The sequence below is a fragment of the Haliaeetus albicilla genome, chromosome 7, assembly GCF_947461875.1.
Source record: "Haliaeetus albicilla chromosome 7, bHalAlb1.1, whole genome shotgun sequence".
Lineage (NCBI taxonomy): Eukaryota > Metazoa > Chordata > Aves > Accipitriformes > Accipitridae > Haliaeetus > Haliaeetus albicilla.
The window spans coordinates 10,819,392-10,838,202 of record NC_091489.1 but is presented as its reverse complement, the minus strand read 5'-3'; the positions used below and the strand labels follow the sequence as shown (position 1 = coordinate 10,838,202).

At 40.8% G+C, this 18,811-nt stretch overlaps 3 protein-coding genes across 3 annotated transcripts in view; 1 reads left to right on the top strand and 2 right to left on the bottom strand.

Annotated features, from left to right (window-relative positions):
• The window catches only part of MRPL18 (mitochondrial ribosomal protein L18), a 643,474-nt gene that overhangs the window by 568,935 nt on the left and 55,728 nt on the right, over positions 1–18,811 (top strand). The gene's annotated exons all lie outside the window — the stretch shown is intronic.
• Positions 3,671–14,037, bottom strand: SOD2 (superoxide dismutase 2). The gene is made up of 5 exons (XM_069786913.1): positions 13,881–14,037; positions 12,527–12,729; positions 8,102–8,218; positions 5,553–5,732; positions 3,671–4,185 (listed from the first exon to the last, which is right to left on the bottom strand). The coding sequence occupies exons 1-5, from the start codon at positions 13,907–13,909 to the stop codon at positions 4,040–4,042; spliced, it is 675 nt and encodes a 224-aa protein (XP_069643014.1). The 5' UTR covers positions 13,910–14,037; the 3' UTR covers positions 3,671–4,039.
• The window catches only part of WTAP (WT1 associated protein), a 29,024-nt gene continuing 27,568 nt past the window's right edge, over positions 17,356–18,811 (bottom strand). The window contains exon 8 of the mRNA XM_069786912.1: positions 17,356–18,579. Within this exon, the coding sequence (XP_069643013.1) occupies positions 17,996–18,579 (584 nt within the window). The 3' untranslated portion in view covers positions 17,356–17,995. The remainder of the gene's footprint in view (positions 18,580–18,811) is intronic.

The window sequence follows — 18,811 nt, the reverse complement described above, 5'->3', positions numbered from 1 at the left end:
CGGAGGGACAGCAGAAAGACTGCAAGAGCTTGGTTTGGCTGGCCTTAAATTACTTTAATCTTTTCCAGTACAGAATGAGACACACATGCTTTGCATTTCGTATTAGCCTTCAAACGTCTTTTCACAGGTCAGGAAAAAAAAAATCACAAACTGCACCTGCATTTCGCAGCAGCATATTGCCCTTTGAGACGCAATTGCATCTGTTTCCAAACAGAAGTTCAGCCACTGAAAACTGTTTGTAGTCTGCAAACCAAAGTCTCTAAGTGTAGCAGCTTTACCACCCATAAGTATTGCTTATGGGATCACCCTGATGCACTTTGTTCTTCCGACTCATAATACGTAATCATTTCCAAGAGGATTTGGGTTAAATGCTGCACTTTGTTCCCCTCTTGAAAATGATTCCAAGTTCTCGTTTTAACATACCGTGGCCTACACGCAAATTAACTGAGTATACATACACAGCATCTTCATAAGCAACACAGCTAAGCAAGGACTGACAAAAGCTAGGCTCAAGGGGACTGTCAGGATGCAATTCTTCTGCAACCTGTTTGGCCCAGGTCAAAGCCCAATTCAGCTAGCACTGAAGTCAGAAAACTCACTGTTCCTGTCATGCAGATCAAGCCCACACGTAATTTCAGGCTTGTTGATGAGAGATACCCTGCACAGTTCAGGTTGGAGATGACTTTACACACACAGCTACTATTTTTACCATTAGGGTCAGGAAGCTCTAGGTAGAACAAACTGCGTTAATAGTTTAGTTTGAGTAATGGGTCTTAGACCCGTCCATTCAGACAGGGCATTTGGCTGTAATGATTTACCTTCCCATTTCTCAAGACACACCTGCCCACCTCCACAGCAACTTCTGTAACACAAAGTGCTAGTTCTGAACAGCAACAGCAGTTCCAAGTTTACTGCCTAACACAGATTAGCAAGAGGTTTATGCACTTTCACTGCCCAGACAGCTGACAGCTTTGCTAGCAGACTTGCTAAATTACAGGCATGCACTCCAGCTCCTAGTGTCACAAGGACCACTAGGACTTTTTCCAGTTTTTGTAGAAATTTGGAGTTAAGACAGTTTGACCAAGCCTTTCCTTCAAATGAACCACACAACCAACCTTTGTTTGTCCTTCGTAATTGTCCACCAGAACAAGTATGGAATCATTTTCATTGCTTCAGTGTTCCTACTACTTGCCTTCAACGTTTAGTATGTTTTTATCTTCCTATTCCACATTCTATTTGTATACAGCTTTGGACTTTCTAAATTGACTTATAGACAGGATACAAGGCAGCAAGATAAGCTCACCAGCTGACTGTAAGCAGGATATGAGCAGAGCTGCTTCTTAACCTAGTGCACAGCAGAAAGGGAGCCTTTCCAGCACGTTTTGCATGTCACACTACTGGCTTTAAAGCCTCAGCAAGACTGGTCCTGCTTGAGGAGCTCTCCGAGATTTACCTCCTCACCACCTGGAGTTAACTCAGGCTTCCTCCACAGCTTAAGCATTCCCTTCCAGAGCACCAGTGTATAGGCACATTTACCTCTCTGTTCTTTAAGAGCATGCAGTACCAAGAAGATGCCCAACATTCACATTACAGCACTCGCCAACAAAGCCCTGCCTCAGCATTCACTCATTATGAGGAGCAGCACTCCACCACGGATTTTTGATCTCTGCTATATAGTATTTCACCATATCATATAGTCTTGAATAAGGAAAGAAAAAAAAGACTCTGCTGTTTCCTTCATCTTCAGGCAGACTCCACTGTAAACACAACATGCCTCCTCTGTACTTTGAAGGTACTTCTGGAAAGTAAGAAACAAAGGATCTTCTTCATATCTGAAGTGCCTGTTCCTCTAAAAAAATGCCACTGCTTCACCCCCACTCAATCCACCTTATCTGCAGGATTTCAGTAAACTGAAGTCTGACAACTAAAACCTAAGTAATGGCCTTTACTAATCCAGATACCAACCCAACTTGCTTAAATTAAGCTTTGTATCTATAGCTAGCTACACATGATTTACAAGTTATGGTAAATACTGTTCCTTTTTCTCCCTAATAATTATCAACAATATTAATACTAGTTACAGAGTTGATTAAGTCCTTAAAAAGGACTTGCTTCAATAGTCTTGCAACAGGAATATTGTGGGCTACATGATGTATCTCGCATTAATTTAAACATTCTGAAGTGCTTTGAAGGAAACACTCAAGGACAGAGGCTGGGAACTTTAAGTTAGGAAGATTGGTTTCAAAATAAAACTGATCACCTCAGTAAATAATTACAGCAAAGATTTCATTTTGAATTGCTACCTAGGAAGTATAATTCTTTCTGCCAGAAGCTTCTATTGGGGGGGAAAAAAAATAAATTTATGTGATACTAGTGTTTACTCATCGAGACTCAGGCTTCCTCTCTAAGAAGAAAAGCTGAGCATAGTTTGTGAGAGACTTTATTTACCAGCTCCTCAGACTTGCAGAGGATTTTGCAGATAGCAAGAATATGGATGCTTCAGTAGGCTTCTTTTTTTTTTTTTTTCAAATTCAAGTCAAAAGCTGCCAGACTGATTACCAATAATCTTACTTTTCTTCATCACTGCTCTCACCCCCTCAGAGGCAAACCACAGATATGAGGGAGGATGCTACAAGTTTTAAACAAGATTATGAAACAATTCAGACTTAAGCAGAAGCTCACACTGCATATCCGAGATGCGAACTAGACCTAGAGAAAAAATATCCCACAGCAGAAAAAAAAAACCAAAACCCACACTTTAAATGTGAAATAAGCCACGTTTTCACAACTCGCCCTCATTCACAACAGATATTATCTCACCAGACACAGCTTTGGTTAGTGACTAAAGACTTTTCCTATGGTGGCGGTAGTTTCTCTCCCTCCATTTGCTAAGGAAAGGCATTTCTTTCTTCTTCCTTCTCCCCTTAATCTTACCTAATACTTGAAAACAGCAGCCTAGCAGTACAGTAATGTACGCCTATTCCCTGTTTCCCTGAGAATCCATCTTGAACTTAAAGAGGCATACTGAGAAAGCTCAAAGAAAACTTACGCACAAGGTATTATGTATACCCAGCAGCATCCAGTCTAAAATACTTGCAACAAAACTAGCAAAAAACCCAAAACACACCAAACACTTCTTGTAATTTTAGGACCTTTTGGGCATGCTCTTTTATACCAGACAGTACTTCATTCCCGCCTCAAGCATTAAGTTTAACTTGTTACAACTGCTTCAGGAACACAGCTATGCAGAGACAATTTAGACTTGATAATATGCATGTAATCAGTCCCTTAAGTTAAAGGATGTTTTAGGATACACTTGAATGGCTAGTGTGAAATGAGTATCACATGCTCTCATTCAGTTCCTATATGAACAATTTAGCCTGACCCAGTACTGTAATCTCTTGCCCAAGGTAACATCTCAAAAGCTAGTGCATCAGTGCAATACGTGAAAATCTTGCGTAAGAGATCCAGGAACAGGTAGGGATGACTGAAGACAGTCAAATCAGGCAGGCACAGCAACGCCTATTTCCCACTTCACCCATCTTTTTAATATGTAAGAAGCTCCATAGCCTGTAATACAACAAATTAAAAAAGGTGTTTCTCTTCTCCATTCATTTTTAAATAAAGTAACTGGACCAGCTATTACTAAAAATTAGTCTCTTACAGACAGTTATAGAAGATTCTTGAGTTTTATTTGTTTATAGCAACATTAGTACATGTTTCCACTTAGGTATTTTAGTGCAACAAGGAAATCCATTACCTCACTAAGCTTCAGCAAGGTGATCTATGTTTCTACATGCAATGGAAACAATTAAAGTGTCTCCCTTTGTTGCACAACAGTTTAAAACTTCAAAAATCTAAGTAAATACCTCTCACAATTAAACAAGCAGACACTTTGCTTGATTATGAAATGCTTTGGTTGGATGAGCTAAGTGTTTTCTGCAGTAGAGCAATTCATTTGTAAGCCATGGGCACTACTACAAGAGTGGTATCAGAGTAGAAGTGGTGACATTTTAGTAGTCTGTACAAGAATTCCACTCTACTTTTTGCAAGTTGCATATCTTGAAGATACATTCTCCCAGTTGATCACATTCCAGATGGCTTTCAAATAATCAGGTCGAACATTTTTGTACTGAAGATAATAAGCATGTTCCCATACATCGATTCCTAGCAAAGGAATAAGACCTGTAAAAAAAAAAAAAACAAACAATAAATTTTGTAAATCTATGAAATCATGCTTTACATGTAAAGTCTTATATTGCATCCCCAAGTTGTACCCAATTTCTGAGTCTCTAGCTGCAGGGAGATAAAAAGCTCTCCAGCACATAAGTGCTTACTGCAACATTTTACAGAACTTTTTGTTCTACACACACACACACAATTAGCTCTTTCAGTTTATGCAATAAGATAAACACCTATGAATACTCTAGAACTGCCTTGAAGACATAACTGAAACCAGATACAGTGATTTTTGAAAAGTTTACATCTTTTGCAGTTATGCAAACATTTTCATGAAATGTTATACCATGGAGTCTCTTGCTATGCCAGTTTGCTTGCAATATTTTAATTACAAGTTATTCATTAAGCGTCTAATTACTTTCCTTGCTTTTGCGCTAAATATCCTTCTCACTGTCTTTTTATTGGGGAGTTTTCATGGGGGACAGGGGTAAAGTTTACGCCCATTATGCTGTAAGTCCCTATACCAAAATTATTTTTTTTCCCCTACTGAGAAGCAGTACAGGGGCTGCTAACAATACATGAAATTCCTTGCCATTCTCTATGAATTGTACAGAACATCTTTTAAAGATATCTGCAATATGATTTGGACAAAGAGCCACTGCAGGCAGCATTCTTATTGGCCATGACCTCTTCCCTCTGTGGAGGGTGTCCAGCCTGTCATCATCACTTCCATGTCTCTCTAAGCAAGTAAAAATATCTTCAGAAGTGATCATTGCTAGTATTATGCTGCTTGCCTAGCTGTAAGATTTATCCACATCCAAGGCTGATTTAATTGATACTCACTGCTTCCTTAATATTGGTGAAGAGTAGATTATAAACCTTCCCTTTTAAACCCAGCCCACATAGTAACAGGAGTTATTATGTACACCTTCCCCTCTCCTGTTGCCTAGCCTACACTGACAGTTCTGTGAATAACCCCTCTGCCAGAGAAAACAATCTAAAGGCAAGAAGCTTAATCTTCCTTGACACAGGCAAACTACTCCAGTTTACTCAAAAATAATCCATAGGAGCCTAAGCTAAAACTATTGTCTAAGAGAGAGCACTTTCACAATATGCCCCATCTATTTCCACTTGGACTAGACAGACGTCAAACCCTACTGCTCCTCACAGTTTTTAAGTCCTGCTTTACTAATGCTGTTTTAAAAACTGCAACTGTTTTTCACTTCTGCTAGTAGTGATATTCAGTTTTCCAGCCCTACTTATCCATCAATTTCTTTTCAATTCAATTTGTCCACAAACCCCTTTTCAGATCTCATACACTTGCCTATGAAATCTACAAAGAGAGAAGCAGAAGGGAAGGAAAGAAACCTGACCTGTTGTTCCTTGCAAAGGGTCTTGATTTGCACAAGCTGCTATTTGTAGGCGGCCCTGCTCTTTGTTATAGCCAAGCCACCCCCAGCCTGATCCTTGAACACCAACTGATACAGCTGTCAGCTTCTCCTTGAAACTTGCAAAGGAACCAAAGTCACGCTTGATGGCTTCCATCAATTCTCCTTTAAAAAAGCACAGAAAGATCACAGAATGTCAGGCACTTAACATCTTTCAATTTCCAGATATCACCTGGAAATAGAAGGAAAGAAGATCAGAAGCATTTGGGCCCTATGCGAAGAAAGTATCTAGACAAACAGAGTAGCTGCATCATTAATTAACAGTTCTGTCCCAACCTGCTTAAGAGGGCAAACAGACTGGAAAGAAATTAGTGCAGTAGTCAAACGTGCTGTCCTCAAAGACACAGTCAGGGTGCTATCAACTGGACATTCAGGAGTTGACATTCTTGTCTAAAAGCAAAGTGAACACCACAGAAGACTAGCAAAGAAGGTAAGAAGCTAGTCTGCATACCTAGAAGAACAACACTAAGTGGCTGTCGTTCCTTTGTCTTCATACAAAGAAATATTTGGACATCTTTGATATCACTATAATAAATATCTCTTATGATGTGTAGGTTCAAGCACTCCCCTCAGATTTTAGATTTACATCTGCTTCTACAGTTAGGTAGTCTATTTGATATGGGTAAGTAGGCTCCATGATTAGATCCCTTTTTATTAAGATAAACTGTGCTGGGGCAAAGGGAACAGAAACTAGGATTTCTTAGTGTAACAATGCGCTGTCAAACTACTTCCTTTCCCCTACACCCTAGCACACTTGTAGTTTTCAGATACTTAAGTGTTTGCTCAAAACCTGAAGGTGTCTACACTCCTTTCTAATTAGCATATTGTGCTGGTTTTGGCTGGGATAGAGTTAATTTTCTTCATAGTGGCTAATATTGGGCTATGTTTTGGATTTGTGCTGAAATCAGTGTTGGTAACACAGAGATGCCTTCGTTACTGCTGAGCAGTGCTCACACAGAGCCAAGGGCTTTTCTGCTCCTCACCCCACCCCACCGGTGAGTAGGCTGGGGGGGCACAAGGAGTTGGGAGGAGACACAAACAGGACAGCTGACCCCAACTAATGCAAAGGATAGTTCAGACCATATGGTGCCATGCTCAGCATATAAAGCAGGGGGAAGAAGGAGGGGGGGGGGGGGGGGGGGCGGGACACACACACATTCAGAGCAATGGCATTTGTCTTCCCAAGTCACCGTTATATGTGATGGAGCCCTGCTTTCCTGGGGATGGCTGAACACCTGCCTGCCCATGGGAAGTGGTGAATGAATTCCTTGTTTTGCTTTGCTTGCACATGTGGCTTTTGCTTTACCTGTTAAACTGTCTTTATCTCAGCCCACGAGTTTTCTCACTTTTACCCTTCCGATTCTCTCCCCCATCCCACCAGGGGGGAGTGAGCGAGCGGCTGTGTAGGGCTTAGCTGCTGGCTGGAGTTAAACTACAAGACGTGTAAGAATACTTCATACAGCACAATGCTGGAGAACTCTTCATTCCTTCCACCTTTGGATGGATGGTTTTGAAAATCTCTTGGCGATAGGTGCAAGTGCATCTTAAGACAGGCTTTACCAGGCTTCCTACAAAAGCTTTGAACCATTCAGTTGATACTGAAAGATGACATTTCAGACTTGCTGACTTTCACAGAAACTTCACAGAAATTGGGAAACAAAAATCAAGGCTTTAAAGCATCTTTTCTGAGAATGTCATCTGACAACAAGCTCTATCAGAAATGGACTGGTATCAGAACTGCTTGTTGAAATTTCAGCATCAAAGCTTCAAAACTTTATGCTCCATTCTTAACTAGATCATCTTCAGAGCATCTTTGTACTTCCATGGTAGAGTCAAAAGTCACAAGCAGATGTCACCTGTGAAGGCTGAACTGGAGTACAAAGCACCTGAAGCCCACCAATTTACAAACAGGCACATAAACCTCATTCAAAAACCCTCAAGTTTATCACAATAGCTTTTGTGAGATCTGTACCATAGGGCCTTTACCTTTAATTGTAGGTCGCTTGTAGATAATCACTACTCTATCCTCCCGAAGGGGATTTCTTCCTTTAGGCTCTAACTGCTAAACTATCCCTATTCAAATTGCAGCATAAATCCAGCCACTAGGTTGGGTGGTCTGCAGCACATTTCTTCCCTTCCTGTGAACCAAGTACATATGGTAACTTAATTAGTATAGCTTTGTACAACTGTCTTCTCTTATGAAGATGGAAAGGACAACATACAGCAGTAGCCAAGTATTTTGCAGCGTACACATAATCAGCTTTAGAAATGAAAAGTACTTAGTTAGCTTTTTACATTCTTGGCTTGCATCCAAAAAACCCTGAATTCCTGAGGATTGTGGTAACTGTCATATAGAAAGGCAAATTAATTCTGAAAAATAAAGATCCTTTAAGATTCTTTCAAAGACAGACAAGATCATCAGTTCTACTGGTCAGTTAAAACTGATGCAATAAATCATTGTAACAAGCACTTACCTTTAGGCTCTCCTCCTCCATTAGGAGAAAGGTTTGTCCAGAAGATGGTGTGATTGATATGACCCCCACCATTGAACTTCAGTGCAGGCTGAAGTGACACCTGAGCTGTAACATCACCTAAGGATGCAGAAGATAAAAATACATAGATAAATGAAAACATCATCATCACCACAGTAGTCACTAAGTTGCCACTAGGCCTCCATCAATCTCCAAAATCTTTAAGTCTCACTAGCCTATAACGTGTCTACGGAAAACGTAAGGCTTGTGACTGTTACCCACTTTTTAGATAGTCACTGACAAACTACATTAAAGATTTCTTTATCTCTGACCTTTTCTTATGCTGTGAAGATATGTGATCTGCCAATATTGCAACTATCAGGCAACCCATGCTACACATATAAGATCTACTGCCATTCTACAGCAGAATAAAGCAACTAATACAGCCAGAACACTTCAAGGACCCAGCACGTGTAAATTGCTCAGTATTACCACTACAAGACAAAAAATTGTTCATCCATTAGCTCACTGATTTGCAAACTAAGAATTTTTAAACTTCTTAAACAATTTAGAGGGCAAACTGTGCTTGAGAGAAAGTTGATGAGTACAGTTAGCACATACACAAACAAGACGTTCTTATCCCTCCCATTTTTTTGTTTCATTTTGGTTTTTTTGGAGGGAGGTACTTGCAGGAAGAGATAGTGACCCAGATTTTACTCCACATGACAGAACCCTGCATCTCAAATCAAGATCAGACAGCCCTGTACGTCCTCCCGCTCCACAAAATGTCATATTTCTTAAAGAATTCACTGGTGCCTTGTGCCTCTGAATGGTGTTGCACCACTTCAACACTAGTGTTTTGAATGCTATTTTACCTTTTAAAAGAACTGAAACATTTCAAAGGTTTTTGAAGCTTTCTCTACCACTCCAATACATTCTCTAATAAGAAATCAGTGGGGGCAGCTGTTTCCTCCACACTCTCTCAGGAATGAGTGGTAGAAATCCTCCTATAGCAGTAATGAGTCATCTTAACACAGGCATTGTGGCAAGCCACAAAGCAGTAGAACACCTGTTACTAAGGTTTTAATATAGGATTTCATGTTCTCAGCATCTCCTCATACACTTCAGAAACTACAGACAGGTACAGGACTGGAACAAAGCATCCAAAGCAGTTAGTAAAAACACTATTTGCTGAATTCAGGTATCAGGTTAAGGATGAGACATCTCTTGTACCCACTCAAATGGCATCTTTGGGACATTTTCCTTGAATTTTGCATACCTTAATGACACTTTTAAGTTCATCCAGAGCATACAGCATATCACAAGCCAGAAATCCAAAAATAACCCAGAATGTCTTTAATGTCATCAGTCTTTATTCCAGTATTCCTTAGAGGAACCTATTCCTCAGGAACACTGAGAACCAGAGATGGCATTTGACCATTGTCCTTAAACCACAGTATTTGTGGTGCTGTCAGATCAGTCCTGCTGAACTTTGCACTGGAAAAGGCAATGGGAAAAAAAGTAACTTGCCCTTAAGTTACAGCGAAAGTATCCTTGAACTTATTTGTATACAGAGTCCCTGGCCTTTGCTCCAGCTTACCACACTCCTCAACATAGCCACGGAGGACAATTCAGTAAACCATGACAGGCAGCTTAGAGGTGCTCAAGAGACCAGTCAGCTCAGTTTCGCAGCCTACAGAGACCTTTGTTTCCTTCTAAGAGCAGTTAAGTAAAGCACCACAGGTCACATGACAGTCAGAAAAGAACAGGGAAAACTGTGGTAGGCACAAGTTTTCACTGAAAATAAGTTTCAAGTTTATACTCTTCAAGTAGCAAATCTTGCATGTTTTGATGGACCAGCAACCAGAACCAGCTTATGCTGAAACGAAGTCCTCTGCTGCACCCTATCGCAGAAGTGCATATCCATTTTCAAATGAGCTGACAACATAAGCCAATGTGACTCACCTCAGGACAACTGTTACTTGAGTTTTCTAAGCAGATATAGATAGGTGAAGAACATGTGAAAGATAATCTGAAGAGAATACTTTACTTTCTATTGCTGAACAAAAGCCATTGAGACGGTTCTGTTATCCAGAAGAGAAATTAGATAGTGATCAGACATGCTATGTAACCCAACACTGAAATGCAGCACAAAAACATTTTTTATCATGCTCAGTTTTTAAGTATGGAAAAAGAATGACAATACTGAGAGAATGAGGTGGCAGTTCAGACTTTTACCTTTCCTAAAGCCTGGTCTTAGAAGTTTTTCTAATGAGGGTCAAAATACTACACACAGTAAGCTGGGATACCAGTTAGAAAAAAAAAAACCCACACACTCACAAATATCTCAAGCAAGTATTTGTCTGCTTTGGTGTGCACAACCACCACCAATACATCATCCATTTGCAAAATAATGCCTACAAAATCCCTAAGGAAAGATTAACCTCTACTTCTAGATAGACGATTTCCAACAGCAAGCGACAAGATGCTATCAAAGGACAGTATTTTTAAAAAATACCTCAAAGGATCCACAACACTGCAGGTGTTTCTGCTAACCGGAAATTCCACCACCATTAGTGGCTGAAGCCTTGGTCATTAAACAGCATTAGTAACAGCAGCAACAGATACAGTTTTCTTATTGTTCATGTTCCCTCCTCAGCTCCGTTTGCACTGATTACATCACCGGAATACAACTTTCTTGGATCCACCACTGCAGGACAACAGCAGCCAATCATGACTGCCTGATTCTTAATCAAATGTCATTTTAGTTCATTAATTTAGACTGTAGAAGTTATTTTTAGGCTTACTTAGGCACTTGAAAATCTCTAAACTTTCGTAGGTAATGAACATTCTCTATTCAAGAACACTGGCAATTATCAAGGGATACAGGGTTCAAGTTTACTCAGATACTGACAATTCTCACTTTCATCCATGGCCAAGCAGTTAAATTACACTGTGAAGCCATGTGGCAACCGGACAGAAGCGAGTCTATACAGTAATTACTTGTCATAGGTAAATTAATACTCTTTAGAAAGATCATCACAACAGAAAAAAACTCAGAAAATAATTCCACCTTCTGTTGTGGTTTAACCATGCAGCTGCTCACTCACTCCCCCGCAACCAGTGGGATGGGGGAAAGAATCGGAAGGAAAAGGGTAAAACTTGTGGGTTGAGATAATAACTGTTTAATAGAACAGAAAGGAAGAAACTAATAATCATAACAATAATAAAATGACAATATTAATAAAAGGCTTGGAATACAAAACAAGTGATGCACAATGCAATTGCCCACCACTTGACAACTGATGCCCAGTTAACTCCTGAGCAGTGATCCCCCCAGGCTAACTCCCCCCAGTTTACATACTGGGCATGACATCACATGGTATGGAATACCCCCTTGGCCAGTTTGGGTCAGTTGTCCTGGCTGTGTCCCCTCCCAACTTCTTGTGCCCCTCCAGCCTTCTTCCTGGCTGGGCATGAGAAGCTGAAAAATCCTTGATTCAGTAAAAGCACTACTTGGCAACAACTGAAAACATCAGTGTGTTATCAACATTCTTCTCATACTGAAGCCAAGACATAATGCTATACCAGCTACTAGAAAGAAACTTAACTCTATCCCAGCCAAAACCAGGACACCCTCTTAAAAAGAAGTACATGTTATTTCACACATTTTCATCAGTCCAACTGAAAGATCTGAAAAAAAGTATTTTGTGTGTTTCAGTGTAGTCCTGCTACAACTGTAAAGTCTTCATAAAAGTTAGTATATCTCAGGATTCAATTTGAGATCTTAACAAAAAATTCCACAAAGGCTTGCTACGTATTTTAGTGTCTCACACTGGCATGTGACCTACATGACCCCTGAATCTGACCCAATGGCACAACTGACACCCAAATTCAGATCTCTTCACTGGGTGTTGTATACATGAACTGCACATTTGTCTTACCTCCATTTGTAGGCACCTAAGATTATTTCTCAAGAATCAGCAGAGCATCTGATGTGAAAACCATCAAGGTGCACAAATTTTACTTTACATAAGTTTGTTACTAACCTTTCATCACAAAGTATTTGTTTAGTAAAATGACTGGAATTTCGTATTGACTCAGTCTTTGGTTCAAGTTACTAATGTAAATAGCACTAAATCCACAACAATCAATGAATTTTCTTCCAGTTTTACAGTACTACAGAGAACAGAATCCATGCTTTTTAGTTATATCTGGTTTCCAATTATCAGCACCACTAAAGCTTACAATGAAAGCTTGTTCCTAGTAATATTTCACTTTATTTTAAAAAAAAAGCTTGAATTACATAATCCGAAACTTTTAAAAGAAAGTATTTCTCCTGAAAAGAAGGGTTATCTATTTTTTTTTCTCCTGTATCACCTATATCAACAAGCTTCCATCTCATCTGTTGACTGTGGATACACAAACCTTTTGCCAGTGCCTCTTTGTATTTCTCCTCTGCAACATTCAGGTTGTTCACGTAGGTGGCATGATGTTTGCTGTGGTGCAGCTGCATGATCTCTGCATTAATATGAGGTTCCAGAGCACCATAGTCATACGGCAGGTCAGGAAGAGTGTGCTTTTGCCTAGACACCAAGCATCCCAATGGTGCTATCAACTTGGCACTGCTTCTAGAGAAGAAAAAACAGAAGGGAGTAGTCTTATTCAGTACTTCAGCTTTACCACTGAAGCAGACTGAAACCATGACTGTTATGATCAGCTGCTTTAAGTAAATGGGGTGGTATCTTAGGTAAAGAAGTCAAATTTCCATTTTTCAAGAGCTCAAACCAAGCTCACTCTGTAGCTTAACTGCAAAGATGAATTCACATAAAGGTCACAGATACATGGCTTCGCAAACCGAGCCCCCCAAGCCACTGTAAAGTCATGTACCCTCCCATGCATGCAGGCAAGGCAAAGCTGCGGATAGGAATGGAAAGCCAGCGGGTAACAGGCAGACATCCAAAGCTTCACCTAATCTTTACTGATTAAAAACAGAAGCCAAGATGTCCCTGAAGTGTCCTTCCCTCACTACCCGCAAGGTCTCTGTACAGAAAAATAAAAACGCTGAAAAACCTAGACACCAGGTTCCCAGGCCTGAACCTCTCTAGCATTAATACCAACACATGTGCTTCCCTGTCCCTACGGTGGGTACTGGAAAACCACACACTGCGTGATGACAGCGCAGCCGCAATGTCGGGAACAGAAAACCACGCATGTTCGGGTTACCCTTCCCCATTTTAACATCTCGCACTTGTCACAAGACATGACAATGACCACGATGAAAGGAGAACTACTGGGCTGGAGGGAAGGTCAACTCCTGAAGCCCTTTTACGTTTCGCTGGTGACCTTGTCGTAAACCAGGGACAAACCAAGAGCAAAACCCTCGGGGCCCTGAAAAGCGGCCGAGTGCGGCGACCCTGCCTAGCAAAGCCGAGAGGATCTGGCAGCAGCATATCAGGCGACAAGAGTCCCTCGGCGGAGGGTGAAGGTAGAACCTGGGAGGGTGAAAGAACAACCGCCAGCAGCCCTCCGGCCGCGCCGCTGCCCGGCCCGGCGCCGAGCCCTGCGGAGCAGGCGGCAGCAGCGCGACCGCCTTCCTCCCGAAATGGCGGGGAGGCGCTGAGGGGCGAGGAGGGGGCGACCCCACCACCGCCGCCTCCTCCTCCTCCCCTCCCGCCCACCGCTCGGCCGCGGAGGGCGAGGGCGGTCCGGCCGCCCGCCTCACGCTGCGGGGCTCTGACCGACATTACGCTCCCCGAGCCCTCCGCGGCGCAGCTCTCACCTGCCCGCCGAGGCAAAGCGGCACAACATGGCGGCTATCTCGCGGGCGGACGTTACACCGACGGCGCAACCGCGTCTTCGCCCCCCCCCCTCCAGCGCAGCTGGGGCCGATGGCGGGGCGGGCGGTGCCGAGGGCGGGCAGCTGCGGAGGGCGGGCGGGCCGAGCTTCGCCGAGTTGCAGTTGACGCAACGCTGCAGTCACCCGATTTCTTCAAATTGAGAGAAATACCTTTTTTTTTAAACAATCTATGTAGCACAGTATTATAAACAGAACCACTATATAAAGCCGTTAGCTTAGAACTCAGGCCGTCAGTCCTGCAAGCCGAGGTGAAGTGCCGCTGAGGAGGACTCTACCAAGCAGAAAAATGCCTGCCAGGAGCTTCTGCCTCTAGCGTGGCTGTTGGGCACCAGAGGATAGGGCGGCACCAGGCAGCTGTATTAAGCTCTGAAAACCTGCCCGGCAAAGACATGTTTCTGTCAGTTTACTGACAGGAGCAGCAGCACTAACAATTACTTTTTCAGCTATTTTGTCTAACTTACGTGTTTCGGTTCATTCCTGTTCTTTTCCTCATTTTTGTGCACATCTTGTTTCCCAACATCTGTTTTCCTCCTGGTAGCAATTCAAACGGCCTTTAGTGCTGATGAAAATCCTTTGTTTGGGTACCTTAACCCCATCAGCTAAATAATTGGTATAGTTAGTGCAAATGAGTTCAAAGACACATTAAAAATTGGTTCTCCAGAAAGGTCAGTGAGGAGAACTCTCCCCTCAGAGTTAGGAGGCACTCTGCAGACAAGACAAGCAATAGGTAAAACTTGAATTGTATGGAAATCATCTCTGCTACCACAAAACCCTCAATCTTTTGGGTTTTGTCTTTTTCAGTAAACACCGATATTCTAAGATCTTACAAAACTCACATTTACCAGACTATAAAAACACAAGTTACAAAAAATCAGTAGGGGTTAGGTCTGAACAACTTTGTTGAAAATAAATCACCTTATCTTGGAAATTGCCAGGAAATCCACCTGGAGAGACCCACAGAGCAATCTCAGCCCACAGAGAGGCACAGTACAATAGCATGTGTCCATCCCCCTGCTTCTTGACAGACACTAGAAAACAACATTAATTTAGTCTCACCTATCAGCCAGCAATACTCTCTGGAACACAGAGCAGTGAAAATAACTGCTTTATCAATAGATATGATAAAAGATGAATTGTTCAAAATCAACAGGAGGTTTGGAAACAAGATTTTCCCCCTGAATGCTGAAAATATATACAGCAAGATTTAAGCAGTATCTAATTTTAAAAAGGAATGTTGTATTTATTGGTGATCAATAAAATGTCATCTTTTGTTAAAATGAACCAACTACATTTAGGATTATTAAATGTCATAATAGGCACTGACAGCCAGTCAAGCACATGAGTATTACAGGTTTTAGCATTTCTGTATGTATTATTATACTGCAATTCACTAATGCTTTGGACTAAGTGTTTCACGAAAGCAAGTCAATTATATGATGCATTTTGTTATTAACTGCTGCAGTTGCTGGGTTGCTTTCATTTTGAAAAAAGTCAAACGAAACACCCAAGCCTGCTTATTTAGAAGATACCCTCTAAGCACAGAATGACAACAGGAATGGCTTACCTTGCCTTACAATTATTTTCTTTCAACAAGTTAAGCTAACTTCTAGTCTGAGGGTATAATTTGTATTTATAATTTTTTTTAGCTCTTCAGCTAAGCTATAATTTTTTACCATCTAAAAATTAAGTACCACAGACTCTTGAGAAAATTAAAATCTTTGTATGAGGTTTTAAGACACCAATGTCCTATAGTAACTGACAGATTTTAAGTAGCAAGTTGTCACCACCTGAAAGCTATGCATATTTTTTTTTAACCTCAGCACAATTAATGGCAGTTACTGTAACTCCAAAGATATTTTATATCCTCCTAATTCCTTACACTAGGCGAAAAGATTTCTACCATTTTCTTGGCATGAGTTGCTTTCCTATTTCAGACTGAGATTTGAACCACAACCACAGATTTCCCCTCAAGGCTTTTCACCATCTGTATTACCAAATAAAGCCATTGTTAGAATCTATTACCAGCATTTTAAGCTTCTTACAAATATTATATTCTACTATGTACAGGATCCAGGATGTACATATACACACACTATGGATAATCAAGCAATACGATACCAACCCCAAATATAAACCACCAGCAACCACAGATATAGATCACCATCAGGGATTTTTGTAAACTTTGGGTGCCAGATGCTGGTACTTTTTTGTACAGATACTTGTCACTTCCCTTTCATGCATTCAACTAATAGCTGCTATTTTTCAGGCAATGAGGGCTCAAGTAATTTTCAAAAAACAACCAGGTATTGCCAATGGAATTTACACTTCCAGTGACAACTACTAAGTGGTTTTAATACATTTAAATGAACCCTATGAAACTAAAATAGCCATGGTACATGGACTAGCTTGTCTCTAATACAGATGACAGCAGCTAGTAGTATTTTAATTATATCCATTTGTCTTGGACAATACTACTGCAGATGCTAATTCTCATGTAATATGCCACTTAAAAATGGTACCACAGAAACCCTTCTATAATCCAGGAACTTATTCTAACTATGTAATTTTGAAACAAATTCAAGTACATCCTAGAACTTTGGAGAAATACTACTTTCAAACCACCTCACTGTTTCCACAGTGAATTGCAAAGCTCTAAGCTATTTACTACTGTTCTACTGACTACATATGAGATAATTTTGTCAGTCATCTGGTAATAAGATTCACAGGTAGAAAAATGTTGAAACTGGACTTAAGTCTACCCAAAAGTATACTGCTAAGTACTTTTATTTCCCCTTTGAACAGTGCTTAAAAGCCAGTGCTTTTTCATCTCCTTGCTTATGTGCTACCATCACTAAACTAGTAGACAGAAAATAACCACCAGAAATTCAGGTTCTGATTGCTACTGAACAATAAAAGTATGCTTAATTGAAGGTAATTTTTTCATTTTCTGCTCATGTTAAGAAGTCAGTTCCCTCAGGTAGGCATTCAAAAACAATAGGAGTTATACCTGGTTTAAGAGGCTGAATTACCACCCCCTTAAAGTTTCGTAGTTTAATTTGTATATTTACCTGTTGGATACTTCTAGCTTTTCGGGGGCTTGGGGGGGGGGGTTTAATCTTTATAAAAGCCAGGTTCCAACTCTTAAGGTTTACTTTTACTAACTTTCCCTTTTTTTTTTTCCCTCTTGTCTGCCAATAAGGACAAAACCTGTAGAATAAGCACTCTCAGGCTGGCCTTAAATTAGTATGATAGCACACACCTGTAAACTCTGGGTATTTGGCATAAGCTGTATCAGATAGGATTGACACAGGAACAAATTCAATAAAAAAAAGCAAGTACTGTAAATATACTGTGCATACAAGTAAGCCATGTAAGCCAATGCAGAACAATGAGGAAATTACATTATTAAAAGTTTTTATTTAGGTTTGGTCAGTACAGGTAAGATAATATTGGAGTCACAGAGCAATATGCATAAACAGGATACAACAGTTCTTAAAAACTGAGTAACTATGCACACAATTCATAAACATTCGGTCACCTAAGGAGAAAATGCACAGATGTATGGTGGGAAAAACTGTAATTAACACTGAAACTACTACAGGACTCCTTCAGTAAGTCCATCTTTTAGTGATAAAACTACTGTACTGGGCAAACTTGGCAGTCATAAACCCACAGCTATTATGACAAATCTTGAAGGTGGTGTAAGTATAACAGTATGAGTAAGAATGCCCTTACACAGCACAGGTTCTAGATATACACAGATTTGTACAGACATCATTTATGTTATACTTTATGGAAATAATTTCCATTTCAACTTCACATTAACTCATATAAAAATAACTTGAGCTACACAAACGTCCTTTTAGCAACATTCAACGTAATTAACTGTTAAAATTTCCAAAGTGGCAGAGGTATTGAAGCAAAAAGAAACCCACAAAAAGGCAAAATTGTGACAAGTATGCACTAATTTAAACGGCTTCTGGACAGTATCCTCTCCCAATTTAAATGACACTGTATAAAAATGTTGCAGAAAAATGTTACAAAACTGAACCCTGCACATTTACACTGGAGTCCAAACCATTCTGGACATGACGAGAACCCACAGTTCTGTTACCTTTCATGCTCACTGTTTTCTCCTCTTGAGGATCATGATTGGAGTCTGTGTCATTTGAGTGGTGAGTGAGAGAGTTTTCACTGCCAGTGGGAGAGTCTACACTTTCATACCCAGTACTGAGCTGGTTTATGTAGCTACCACTTCCTCTACCAGTTCTATCTTCAGAGTGGTTGGACAGCTTATTACCATTCCCTGGAGAAGCTGGGAAGTCATCTTCTGTGCCGCTACCCTCCCTATAAAATCCAGGCCCAGACGTCCGCTGGTGGGAGGAGCTACCATTGCTTGGTCCGTTTGCCAGACGGCTGCAGTCTTTACCCACAGCCTCTCCCTGGTCTGTGGGCTCAGAAGATGGAGTCCTGCTGGTACCTGGGTTGGAGGCCTGGGACTGCTGCTGCTGGTACTGCGCCAACTGCTGGCGAGTCTCCTTCAACTGCTGCTGAAGAACTAGAATGGTACTCTGCATACCCTCTACCTCCTCATCAAGCTGGATGATGAAGTCATTCAATTCTATGTAAAGAAAACACATTTGTTGCAAATACTTAATAGCCCATATATAGCTTGCATCTCAGACAAAAAATTAAAATCCTGTAACTCAACATTTTATGCCGAAATTTTTCAACAGACTATTTTTCAGCCATCAGGTATGCACTGGTTTTGATACTCTGCCTCTGAAGGAGGAAATGCTTATTATCTACATACTTTGTATACTGTTACTCAGAATATGAGAAGAAATTAACTT

Coding starts and splice junctions, on each gene's coding strand:
- SOD2 (XM_069786913.1), bottom strand. CDS start 13,909: ATGTTGTGCCGCTTTGCCTCGGCGGGCAG. Junction 12,730..13,880: donor CGCTTTGCCTCGGCGGGCAG/GTGAGAGCTGCG, acceptor TTTCTTCTCTAG/AAGCAGTGCCAAGTTGATAG. Junction 5,733..8,101: donor TGGAGGAGGAGAGCCTAAAG/GTAAGTGCTTGT, acceptor GCTTTTTTAAAG/GAGAATTGATGGAAGCCATC.